Source organism: Oryx dammah, unplaced genomic scaffold (genome assembly GCF_014754425.2).
Source record: "Oryx dammah isolate SB20612 unplaced genomic scaffold, SCBI_Odam_1.1 HiC_scaffold_21, whole genome shotgun sequence".
Taxonomy (NCBI): Eukaryota; Metazoa; Chordata; class Mammalia; order Artiodactyla; family Bovidae; genus Oryx; species Oryx dammah.
In genome coordinates, this window is record NW_024070205.1 from 52,098,096 (window position 1) to 52,111,908 (window position 13,813).

Sequence of the window (13,813 nt, forward strand, 5' to 3'; positions counted from 1 at the left end):
CTTGCACTGCTTCTGAAGACTCTTCATAGAACCCATAGCTTCCATCAGGCACAGTTTGAAAATATTGGTTTGGAATGACTTTATACATAAAAATCTGTTCTCCTTTCTGTTTGCTATTATGTGCTACTGGCAACACAAAAACAAAAAGAATGTTCAAAGTGCAATCTGACTTTTTCCACCAGGAGAACCTTATCAGGGCTGAAATATGGGACCTACAATATTATCTACCTTTAAAAGTATAAATATTTGAGTCAATTCAGCTATGAAAGACATTACCTAAATTTGGAATTGTATTCAATCTCAGAATCATTAATCTTTATAAAGTATTGTCCTCTTCTCTGGTAGATATCCTTCTTCAAAATTTCCTTTAAACTTGGAGGTAATCTTTCAGGAAGATTCTGAAAATAAATAAAATAAAGAAAAAATTCATTTTACAACAAATAAATCAGCTGAAAAGGCACAGCATTTAAAACATGTAAATCTTTAATGTCTAGATACCAATGAAAGATGTGAGAGAATTAAACATTGAAAATATATTGTGATTTATGCACTTATTTATCATTTTTTCCCTTGACAAAGTTACCTATCACTTACAATCTGTGTGTCAGCTATCTGGAATTAGGTCATTTTGTCTAAATACCTGCAAGAGGACACTCCCTCCTGTTTTCATAGCATTCTCAATTGTTTGGATGTAATTGCTATCCTCAGTGGAGAGCTCCTGCAGCCTAGATCCTTCCATCTGTCGGATCCAGCTGTGTGCTTGCTTATGTGGGTCAATCAGCAGTGGCCACTGCAGGCCATTCTTGATCAAGATGGCATTCTCTGTTGAATACTGACCAAGAGGAAGTCCCTGATGATGCCATTGGCGGATCTGGAAAGAAATCATTAGAGTTTTTGTTGTTTCATAAACTTCTTCACATCTTTTATTACTGTCGGGAGCCAGCGTGAGGAATCCCACCCGTGACAAGGTCATGCGGCAAGAGCTCTGATGGCAAGGCTAATCAGACCTCAGGTTTTCCCCCTGGAATTTCCTGAGCATCCAACCCCCCCCAAAAATAAGAATCTGCCTGCTTTTCCACTTTTCTGATATTCTCCGGAAAAAGGTCAACTCAGGGCTTTAGTCTTCTGCATTTGAAAGGGATGTTTCAGTTAACCCCCTCTGATTGCTCTCTAGCTTGCCTAACAGGTTCCCTGGACCTCTTACAGCTTGTGAATTGCTTGCAGCCCCCAACCACGAGAGGCACAAAGCGTAAAAGCATCTTAAAGATACAGAGCCTTTTCTAAAGAGTTAAAAATTATATTGGTGACCGGATTTCACTGTTGACTCAATGATTGCTGCCAGGCCTCCAGATTCTTTATCTTTTAGGCACCTGGGAGGATGTTAATCAATGTAAACGGGATATGGAAAAGATATATAGTAGTTCTGATGTTAGCAACACTAGACTTTGGAGTTAATTAACTTCTCTTTGCACTCCTCTTGTGTCCTTGCTATGTAAGAATGTAACTTTATTTAGTACTTTCTGAGAGTGGCACCAGACTTTGGGAAGATCAACACAAATAAGTCTTCTGGTTGACAAACCCTTATCAGAAAAAAGGCTGTAAAATGTTAATTGGCCCCTTTTGGCTAGAAGATGATGTAAATCACCTAAGACTTGAGTAATACAATTAGGTATGCAGAGAGAAAAGCCTGGTTTCGATAAGAGTCTGGGCTGCTAACACTGCATAATTTTGTATTACCCATTGATCTCTATGTACAATCTAAAAGGTATATAAAGCCTTCTAAACAATAGGAGCGGGAGCCAGTCACTGGACTGGTTTCTCCCGTGTCTCTCTCTCTTTTTCCCTCCCTCTCCTCTTTAATTTCAGGCTGAATTTCCATCTTGGGCAAGGAGGCTCGCCAAGTCTACTTACTTGCCCTGGCTGTTAAGACCCGCGCGAAAGGGAGCCTAAGGCGAGGCACCCTCAGATATTCAAGCGAGCGCTGGTGGCCCAACGTAGATGGTGCAAATTCCTTGTCTGGAATTTTATTGGTCTTCCGCGTAATTCAAGCTATTCAGCCCTCTTTCTCCATTTAATCTTCCTACTACACTATTGTTTCCTAATCTAATCTTATATCAATCAATAAATAAGTCTTTCCTCGCTGACTCCGTCCACCCTTCGAATTCCCTGGATCCACCGGGGCTGGACCCTGGCATATTACCGTGCAGGATACTAAAGAATCTTACAGATTATCAAATAATCTTTAAAGGAAAAATAATCTTTAAAAGTCTTTCAGTCGTGCCCAACTCTTTGCAACCCCATGGGCTATACAGTCCATGGAATTCTCCTGAACCCAGGTCTCCTGCATTGTGGGCAGATTCTTTACCAGCTGAGCCATGAGAGAAGCCCTTAAATGGACTAAAGAAAAGAACCATTTAAAACAACTGGCATATGAAATTTTTGGCAAGGTGACTAATTATTCAGGACATTACATTCCTTTATCAGTAGGGATGAATGCTCATCACAACAGATATCTCATTTTAGATTTACTTTTCAGACCCTAATTAATAATGAGGTTAAGAACCTTTCCAATGTTTATGGTTATTTGGATAGTCTGTTTTGTGAGCTGCCTGCTCAAGACTCCTGCCTATTTATTTACTGGTTTGTGTACCTTTTGCTTAGTGATTCATAGTGGCTCTCTTTTCTACTCTGAATAGGGCTCTGTTGAACATATGTATTACAAATATCCTTATCTGTTCTTTGACTTTCCTTTTTATGTTCTCAGTTGTGTCTTTTGATGAATAGAAGGTCTATATTTTAATGTAATTCAATTGGTCAACTTTTTCTTCTGTGTTTAGTTCTGCTTAGAATATCTTTTCTTTACCTAGGGTCATGAATACATTCTCCTAAATTACACCTTATTAATTTGCCTTTCACATTTAGGTCTACAATTTAACTTCAATGAAATTTTTGTGTGTAGTATAAAATAATGTCAATTTTTTAAATGAATATTCAATTATCCACCACTGTTTACTGAAAAGCCTACCCATTCCTCATTGCACTACAGTATCACCTTTGAAATAAATCAAAGTTCTACCTATTTATGGATCTGTTTCTAGGCTCTCAGTTCTACTTCATTGGTATAGCTATTTATCCTTACATTGTTACACACAAGGATAAATAATACCACTGTCTAATTACTGTAGCTTTAAAGTAAATCTTGATATTGCAAGTTCTCCCACCTAGTTCTTTATCAACATTGTGTTGGACATTTTGGCTCTTTGCCTTTTCTTCAGTTCAGTTCAGTTCAGTCGCTCAGTCCTGTCCGACTCTCTGCGACCCATGAATCGCAGCATGCCAGGCCTCCCTGTCCATCACCATCTCCTGGCGTTCACTCACTCACGTCCATCGAGTCCGTGATGCCATCCAGCCTCTCATCCTCTGTCATCCCCTTCTCCTCCTGCCCCCAATCCCTCCCAGCATCAGAGTCTTTTCCAATGAGTCAACTCTTCACATGGGGTGGCCAAAGTACTGGAGCTTCAGCTTCAGCATCAGTCCTTCCAAAGAAATCCCAGGGCTGATCTCCTTTAGAATGGACTGGTTGGATCTCCTTGCAGTCCAAGGGACTCTCAAGAGTCTTCTCCAACACAGTTCAAAAGCATCAATTCTTTGGCACTCAGCCTTCTTCACAGTCCAACTCTCACATCCATACATGACCACTGGAAAAACCATAGCCTTGACTAGACGGACCTTAGTCGGCAAGGTAATGTCTCTGCTTTTGAATATGCTATCTAGGTTGGTCATAACTTTTCCTCCCAGGAGTAAGCGTCTTTTAATTTCATGGCTGCAGTCACCATCTGCAGTGATTCTGGAGCCCCCCAAAATAAAGTCTGACACTGTTTCCACTCTTTCCCCATCTATTTCCCATGGAGTGATGGGACCAGATGCCATGATCTTTGTTTTCTGAATGTTGAGCTTTAGGCCAACTTTTTCACTCTCCACTTTCACTTTCATCAAGAGGCTTTTTAGTTCCTCTTCACTTTCTGCCATAAGGGCGGTGTCATCTGCATATCTGAGGTGATTGTTATTTCTCCCGGCAATCTTGATTCCAGCTTGTGTTTCTTCCAGTCCAGCGTTTCTCATGATGTACTCTGCATATAAGTCAAATAAGCAGGGTGACAATATACAGCCTTGATGTACTCCTTTTCCTATTTGGAACCAGCCTGTTGGTCCATGTCCAGTTCTAACTGTAGCTTCCTGACCTGCATACAGATTTCTTAAGAGGCAGGTCAGGTGGTCTGGTATTCCCATCTCTCTCAGAATTTTCCACAGTTTATTGTGATCCACACAGTCAAAGGCTTTGGCATAGTCAATAAAGCAGAAATAGATGTTTTTCTGGAACTCTCTTGCTTTTTCCATGATCCAGGGGATGGTGGCAATTTGATCTCTGGTTCCTCTGCCTTTTCTAAAACCAGCTTGAACATCAGGGAGTTCATGGTTCATGTATTGCTGAAGCCTAGCTTGGAGAATTCTGAGCATTACTTTACTAGCATGTGAGATGAGTGCAATTGTGTGGTAGTTTGAGCATTGTTTGGCATTGCCTTTCTTTGGGATTGGAATGAAAACGGACCTTTTCCAGTCCTGTGGCCACTGCTGAGTTTTCCAAACTTGCTGGCATATTGAGTGCAGCACTTTCACAGCATCATCTTTCAGGATTTGAAACAGCTCAACTGGAATTCCATCACCTCCACTAGCTTTGTTCATAGTGATGCTTTCTAAGGCCCACTTGACTTCACATTCCAAGATGTCTGGCTCTAGATTAGTGATCACATCATCATGACTATCTGGGTCATGAAGATCTTTTTTGTACAGTTCTTCCATGTATTCTTGCCACCTCTTCTTAATATCTTCTGCTTCTGTTAGGTCCATACCATTTCTGTCCTTTATCGAGTCCATCTTTGCATGATATGTTCCCTTGGTATCTCTAATTTTCTTGAAGAGATTTCTAGTCTTTCCCATTCTGTTGTTTTCCTCTATTTCTTTGCATTGATCGTTGAGGAAGGCTTTCTTATCTCTTCTTGCTATTCTTTGGAATTCTGCATTCAGAGGCCTATATCTTTCCTTTTCTCCTTTGCTTTTCACTTCTCTTCTTTTCACAGCTATTTGTAAGGCCTCCCCAGACAGCCATTTTGGTTTTTTGCATTTCTTTTCCATGGGGATGGTCTTGATCCCTGTCTCCTGCACAATGTCACGAACGTCATTCCATAGTTCATCAGGCACTCTATCTATCAGATCTAGGCCCTTAAATCTATTTCTCACTTCCACTGTATAATCATAACAGATTTGATTTAGGTCATACCTAAATGGTCTAGCGGTTTTCCCTACTTTCTTCAATTTAAGTCTGAATTTGGCAATAAGGAGCTCATGATCTGAGCCACAGTCAGCTCCTGGTCTTGTATTTGTTGACTGTATAGAGCTTCTCCATCTTTGGCTGCATAGAATATAACCAATCTGATTTCGGTGTTGACCATCTGGTGATGTCCATGTGTAGAGTCTTCTCTTGTGTTGTTGGAAGAGGGTGTTTGCTATGACCAGTGCATTTTTTTGGGAAAACTCTATTAGTCTTTGCCCTGCTTCATTCTGCATTCCAAGGCCAAATCTGCCTGTTACTCCAGGTGTTTCTTGACTTCCTACTTTTGCATTCCAGTCCCCTATAATGAAAAGGACATCTTTTTTGGGTGTTAGTTCTAAAAGGTCTTGTAAGCCCTCATAGAACTGTTCAACTTCAGCTTCTTCAGCATTACTGATTGGGGCATAGACTTGGATAACTGTGATATTGAATGGTTTGCCTTGGAGACGAACAGAGATCATTCTGTCGTTTTTGCGATTGCATCCAAGTACTGCATTTCAGACTCTTTTGTTGACCATGATGGCTACTCCATTTCTTCTGAGGGATTCCTGCCCACAGTAGTAGATATAATGGTCATCTGAGTTAAATTCACCCATTCCAGTCCATTTTAGTTCACGGATTCCTAGAATGTTGACGTTCACCCTTGCCATCTCTTGTTTGACTACTTTCAATTTGCCTTGATTCATGGACCTGACATTCCAGGTTCCTGTGCAATATTGCTCTCTACAGCATCGGATCTTGCGTCTATCATCAGTCACATCCACAACTGGGTATTGTTTTTGCTTTGGCTCCATCCCTTCGTTCTTTCTGTAGTTATTTCTCTTCTGATCTCCAGTAGCATATTGGGCACCTACTGACCTGGGGAGTTCCTCTTTTGGTATCCTATCATATTGCCTTTTCACACACAAACACACATCCCTTCCTGTTGGAAAGTTGACTGGGATTACACTGTATCTTTAGACCAATTAGGAAAGAACTGGCAATTTTAGAATATTGAGTCTTCCAATTCATGAACATGGTATATAATTCTTAATTTATATAGGTTGTCTAAAATTTATGTCAATAATATTTTATAGTTTCATTTCTATAATTTAACACAACTTTTTGATAGATTCAGTATGATGCTGTGATAAATTGTATCTAAAAACATCATGCACCCTGTTTGTTGCTGGTATATAGAAATGTAATGGCTTTTTGTATACTGCCTTTAATTCCAGAAAGTTTGCTAAATATTTATCAATGCTCATGATATATCTACATATTCTCTTGGATTTTTAGATACATATAATCTGCAACATTATATATTTTTTGTCTTTCTTTCCCCATTCTAATATTTTTTTAATTTTTTTCTTGTCTTACTGCACTGTTTAGAATCTCCATTACAGCAGTAAATGCACATGGAAATAGTAGATATACCTCTGTTATGTTCCCAATCTCAAAAGAAAATCTTTTGCCAAGGATTCATTTATTCAATTCTGATTTCTTCTTTGACCTGTGATTAGTTTGGGAATACATTTCCTAATCTCCAGAAATATGAGGATTTTAAGAGAAGCTTTTAATTATATACTTCTAGCTCAATTGCTTTTTCATCAGATAACATAGTCTACATGATTCAATTCCTTTGATATTTGTTGCAAGTTTGTTTATAGTCTATAACATGGTCAATTTTGGTAATGTTCTATACTGAACATTGAATGTGAATGTTATATATTGGCATTGAATGTGAATGCTGTAGGTGTAGGCTGCAGTGTCTTATTAACATATTAATAAGTCCATTTGTTGATTACGTTGTTCAAATCTTTTCTATTCTTACTGGTTTGTGTGTTCTTTTTCTGTGAGTTATAGAGAGAAATGTGTTAAATTTTCACTATGATTGTAGATTTGTCCATTTTTATTTATAGTTCTTTTAATGTTTGCTTTATATTTTTGAGGTCATTCTAAACAGATTTAGAATCATTAACATAATCTTGAAGAAGAATTAAACCAATTCTAATTTTAGCCTAAGCTTATTTAATTCTAGCAATCATTTTTTTGCCTTAAAGTCTATTGTCTTTTATTTTTGGTAATAAATGGCAAATTTCTTCTGACTTTTTTATTGCCAATCTTCTTTATGTTTTAACTGTGTCTTTTCTAAAAAACATGTAGCTTCTGCTTTGTGCTTTGGTTTATACTTTTATGTAGTTTTACAATCTTTGACTTTTAACTGTACCATTTAGTCCATTTACATATACTGTAATTACTGATACATGATATGCGTGTTCAGTTGCTCAGTTGTGTCCAGCCCTTTGTGACCACGTGGACTGTAGCCCACGACGCTTTTCTGTCCATGCAATTTTCTAGGCAAGAATACTGGAGTGGGTTGCCGCTTTCTACTCCAGGGGATCTTCCCAACCCAGGGACTGAATCTGCATCTCTCGTGTCTCCTGTATTGTCACGTGGATTCTTTGCCACTAGCACCACCTGGGAAACCCCAATTACTGATATATTTGGGTTTGAATTCATTATTAGCATTATGAAAATGAAAAGCCAGTATTCGCTTCTGAGAGTTTGTATTTTTGATGGTCAGTTTAAGTTATTAGTGGGAGAACCAATCCAAAATTATTCTCTATGAATGAAAAAAAAAGGTGTTTTCTTTTTTGCCTTTGCAACATCAGCACAGAACTTACATAGGACAATAAATACTTATTGATAAATTGATAAATATAAGGTCTATAATATATTTCTGAGACTGCTAACTATGGTTTGACAAGAACATGAATTTTATTAATTAGATGGGTTTCTGGGAGAAGAAATGGCTATATTTATAAGATAGTACAATTACAATGGAAAAGGGATATTTTTGACTGTTTCCCAGAGGATAAGAAACTTAAGACGACTTAACTGAGCTATATGAAGTATATTTTAAAAAGTACAAAGCAAACTTCTTTATTTTTACTTATAAAATAATTTCAGGAATGGATTCAAGCCCCAAGGTACATGTGAACATGCACACACACACACACACACACACACACACACACACACACAATTCAAACCAGCAACAATCACTTAACTGGATAACAGAAATATGTTACTACCTCATGTTTTTGTGCCATGACTTCAATTAAAGAAAAGTTAGAAGACAAAGAAATGTTGTTTTCAGTACAAAGATTCTGCCACTTTTCCACAATCAATTGGCGAAATTCTGCTGTTAACACTCCACTGTAGACAATGCATGCTGCTGAAATAAGTATGTCACCCAAAATTCCTTCCAACTTGTTGTCTATTTGATCAATTGTTTCTTGCCATCGAGTCTAAACGTTCAAATAAAAAGTTATTGATATTTAACATAAAATATTCTATTGTAAGACATTTTAGATAGTAATAGTCTTCAGGTTGGATCTATTATTGCTGTTACTATCTATTCTTATGCCATAGTTGCATTAAAATTAATATTTAGTTGTTATTGTCCAGCCAACTAAGCTGTATTTGACTCTTTGAGACCCCATGGACTATAGCCTACCAGGCTCCTCTGTCCACGGGATTTTCCAGGCAAGAATACTGGAATGGATTACCATTTTCTTCTCCAAAAATTAATAATGGATCATATGAAAAAAAAAACTTTTTGAGGAGAATATGAGTCTTATTCTTGGATCTGTGACTCTCATATTTGCTAAGACTGATAGCCATTTCAAATACTTTGTGTAATAAAGTAGGATAATTTTAAAAATAATTTCCTTATAATATGTTATTTATAACATTGTACAGGAGACAGGGAGCAAGACCATCCCCTAGAAAAAGAAATGCAAAAAAAGCAAAATGGCTGTCTGAGGAGGCCTTACAAATAGCTATGAAAAGAAGAGAGCAAAAAGCAAAGGAGACAATGAAAGGTATACCAATTTGAATGCAGAGTTCCAGGAATAGCAAGGACAGATAAGAAAGCCTTCCTCAGTGATCAGTGCAAAGAAGTAGAGGAAACCAATAGAATGGGAAAGACTAGAGATCTCTTCAAGAAAATTAGAGATACCAAGGGAACATTTCATACAAGATGGGTTCAATAAAGGACAGAAATGGTATGGACCTAACAGAAGCAGAAGATATAAGAAGAGGAAGAGATGGCAAGAACACACAGAAGAAGTGTACAGAAAAGATCTTTATGACCCAGATAATCATGATGGTGTGATCACTTACCTAGAGCCAGACATCCTGGAATGTGAAGTCAAGCGGGTCTTAGGAAGCATCACCACAAACAAAGCTAGTGGAGGTGATGGAATTCCAGTTGAGCTATTTCAAATCCTAAAAGATGATGCTGTGAAAGTGCTGCACTCAATATGCCAGCAAATTTGGAAAACTGAGCAGTGGCCACAGGACTGGAAAAGTCAGTTTTCATTCCAATCCCAAAGAGAGGCAATGACAAAGAATGCTCAGACTACCACACAATTGCACTCATCTCACACACTAGCAAAGTAATGCTCAAAATTCTCCAAGCCAGGCTTCAACAACATGTGAACCGTGAAATTCCAGATGTTCAAGCAGGTTTTAGAAAAGGCAGAGGAACCAGAGATCAAATTGCCAACATCCGCTGGATCACCGAAAAAGCAAGGGAGTTCAGGAAAACATCTACTCCTGCTTTATTGACTATGCCAAAGCCTTTGACTGTGTGGATTGCAATAAACTGTGGAAAATTCTTAAAAAATGGGAATACCAGACCATCTGACTTGCCTCTTGAGAAATCTGTATGTAGATTAGGAAACAACAGTTAGAACTGGACATGGCACAACAGACTGGTTCCAAATAGGGAAAGGAGTACAGCAAGGCTGTATATTGTCACCCTGCTTATTTAACTTATATGCAGAGTATATCATGAGAAATGCTAGGCTGAATGAAGCACAAGCTGGAATCAAGATTGCTGGGAAAAATATCAATAACTTCAGATATGCAGATGACACCACCTTTATGGCAGAAAGTGAAGAAGAACTAAAGAGCTTCTTGATGAAAGTGAAAGAGGAGAGTGAAAAAGTTGGCTTAAAGTTCAACATTCAGAAAACAAAGATCATGGCATCTGGTCCCATCACTTCATGGCAAATAGATGGAGAAACAGTGGAAACAGTGGCTGACTATTTTTTGGGGCTCCAAAAGCTCTGCAGATGGTGACTGCAGCCATGAAATTAAAAGACACTTCTTGTGAGAAAAGTTATGACCAATCTAGACAGCATATTCAAAAGCAGAGATGTTACTTTGCCAACAAAGGTCCATCTAGTCAAGGCTATGGTTTTCCCAATGGTCATGTATGGATGTGAGAGTTGGACTATAAAGAAAGCTGAGTACCAAAGAGTTGATGCTTTTGAACTGTGATGTTGGAGAAGACTCTTGAGAGTCCCTTGGACTGCAAGGAGATCCAGCCAGTCCATCCTAAAGGAAATCAGTCCTGAATATTCATTGGAAGGACTGATGTTGAAGCTGAAACTCCAATACTTTGGCCACCTGATGCAAAGAGCTGAATCATTTGAAAAGACCCTGATGCTGGGAAAGATTGAGGGCAGGAGGAGAAGGGGACGACAGAGGATGAGAAGGTTAGATGGCATCCCCGACTCAATGGATATGAGTTTGGGTAAACTCCGGGAGTTGGTGATGGATAGGGAGCTCTGGCGTGCTGCAGTCCATGGGTTGCAAAGAGTTGGATACGACTGAGTTACCGAATTGAACTGATAATGTATTATTAATGTTGTTCGATGATGGTAACAATGACCAGCACTTTTGAATATTTACTTATCTGACTGACATTATTTTTGAAAATCTCATGAGAGGTTTTCAATATTCTGTTAAGTAAAAGCCCATTGACTTTATTTTAAGATCAAGACATTAAAGCTTAGAAAAGTTAAGCAAGTTCACAAAGCTTCTGAAGAATGCAGCTAGGATCTGAACCCATAATCTTTGGCTATATATCCTCCTTCTACAGCTGTGTCTGTGCTTGACTGATCAAGAAATAAAGCATGTTGAGCAAGAACCACATCATCTGGAAGTTTAAGATCTGAGATGAGCTGTTCTACTTCCTCTCAACATATTCTTGATTCACAAGGATATCAGTAGTCTTCCTCTGTGATCTCCCTCTGGTTGGTCTCATTTCATAACTTCTTTCTCCCTGCCCTGTAGGAGTCTTCTGTGATATATATTTATCTAAACAATTAAACTAAATTAAAATTATCTTGAGAATTTTGTAAGATTCTTTGAGATAGCTGAGTAATGACTTAAACCAAGATGCTAGTCAGCTGACTAAGGATTCAAGTATAGAGAAAGCAGATGAATTAGAAGAGAAATAAAAAGATGAGATAAAAGAGGTCAGAAGACTGACAAAACAAAATAAAATTTTCTTTCTTCTGCCTTACCCTTCATTTCAGCCCCACCCATGTTTCTGCATTCAGCTGGGGTTATTTCTCTGCTAGAAAAGGAAAATTAATGCCATACTCATAGGCAGATTTATGATTTTGGGCCTCATCAGACAAAATGCTGATGTTTTAGGCACAACCTTTTGATCATTTTACTCTGTTACCCCTGTTTTGAGACTATTTAATCAAGATTCTTTTATTTTTATCTCAGTAGAATTGCCTGTGTATGTGCTCAGTCGTGTCTGACTCTTTGTGACCCTGTAGACTACAGCCTGCTAGATTTCTCTGTCAATGGGATTTTTTCAGGCAAGAACACTGGAGTGTGTTGCCATTTCCTCCTCCAGGGGATCTTCCCAACCCAGGGATTGAACCTGGGTCTCTTGTGTCCCCTGCGTTTGCAGGTGAATTCTTTACTCCTGTGTCACCTGCCATTATAGAACTGTCTACTGATCTTAAAAGGGAAACTGACAGTAAAATAGTTTTAAGCACTATGCTATAGCCTTCAGTGAAAGCAGCATCTTGGGTTTGTGAAGTCTAGTAGAAATTAATGAAGGAGATATAAAACCAAAGAAAGTCCTGCCTTCTCATCTTCCAAGGCAGTTAGTAAGATAGATGCACACTGTAAGCGCTTGGTGGCCAGTTTTCTTCGATGTGCTAATAGTTCTTTTTCAGCAACAATCTCTTTGTAGGCTTCTTGCAAAAACTGAAGATGTTCTTCAACCTGAAAGACAATTAATTCAGTATTGAGACAAATTCTTACTCTCTCTCATTTTGCCTTAAGAGTTTATCTGTCATTTATGCAAATATGGTGTGTAACCATTTCATTTCACATCCTGGAAAATCTTCCTGGAAAGATAGATATATTATCAATGAAGATGTACATTGCAGTAATTAAATGAATGATTACTTGATACTGAACTTTTTAAAAAAACCTACCACCTTCCTTGATAAGCTTTCTTACAATCTTGGTATCTGAAGATTCACTTCTGATTTATTTTTCACACAGAAAACCTTGTATCATATCTAGTTTCCTTCTTTTAAGGAACTGATTGAATATTTTTCATCCCAGATACTCTGATCATTAGAAACTAATGAGTTTTTGAAGTTGGACTGGTGGATGAAGCAACTATTAAATTATCCCTAGGCTGTAAGTAGGGGCTTCCTTGATGGTTCAGATGGTAACGAATCTGCCTGCAATGCAGGAGACCTGGATTCCATCCCTGGGTTGAGAAGATCCCTTGGAGGAGGGCATGGCAACCCACTCCAGTATTCTTGCCTGGAGAATCCCATGGACAGAGGAGCCTAGAGGGCTACAGTCCATGGGGTCACAAAGCGCTGGACATGACTGAGTGACTAAGCACAGGCTGTTAAGTAGAAAACATATTTTCATGATTAGTTGATGAAACTTCTTTTCTTAAATTACCACTTATCTTGATAATCCTTGCTCAAAAACATTTGGTGACTTCCTATAGAAAAGATTGCCTGAGAGAGGCCAGTGTTTTGACCCTGCCAACAAAAACACCCACAACCTAATCCCAATCTACCTTCCCAATTTTATCTCCTTTTCAATATTACAGTACAGCCAGATTGGCTTATTCCATATTTTCTAAACATTTCCTAAATTTTCTTGCCTCTAGGATTTGTCTCATATTCTTCCTTTATGTCTGGACTCCTCCCTTAAATGGATGTAAATCCTAGGCATTCTTTAAAATTATTATCAACTTCCAGCTGTCATAAAGTCTTAGCTTGACAAGTCCACATGGATCTATACTGGTTACAAAAGTCATTTTTTGAAGGAATTATACATTGGCAGATATTATCTCCTGGGCTATGGTCTTATAGTCTTATTATTCTTTTTTCATGTCCTCAAAATCTCTGAAGACAGGGTTTAGCGTGAAGACTTGAATATGATATGTACACATAATTGTATATACAAAATTGTGCCAACTGAATACAGTTAGTGATCTGTAATTTCGCCTCTGATTTCTAAGATGTTATCCTGTGAAAATACCTAAGTTTTACAAAAATATACACACTAGTGATTTTTGGCATGCTTATT

General features: G+C 38.2%; 1 protein-coding gene across 1 annotated transcript in view; it reads right to left on the reverse strand.

Moving 5' to 3' along the window:
• Window positions 1–13,813, reverse strand: part of DNAH14 (dynein axonemal heavy chain 14) — a 361,705-nt gene that overhangs the window by 81,120 nt on the left and 266,772 nt on the right. Inside the window, exons 63-66 of the mRNA XM_040262849.1 lie at window positions 12,335–12,475; window positions 8,467–8,682; window positions 641–871; window positions 277–398 (exon numbers count right to left, since the gene is read on the reverse strand). Of these exons, the coding sequence (XP_040118783.1) occupies window positions 277–398; window positions 641–871; window positions 8,467–8,682; window positions 12,335–12,475 (710 nt within the window). The remainder of the gene's footprint in view (window positions 1–276; window positions 399–640; window positions 872–8,466; window positions 8,683–12,334; window positions 12,476–13,813) is intronic.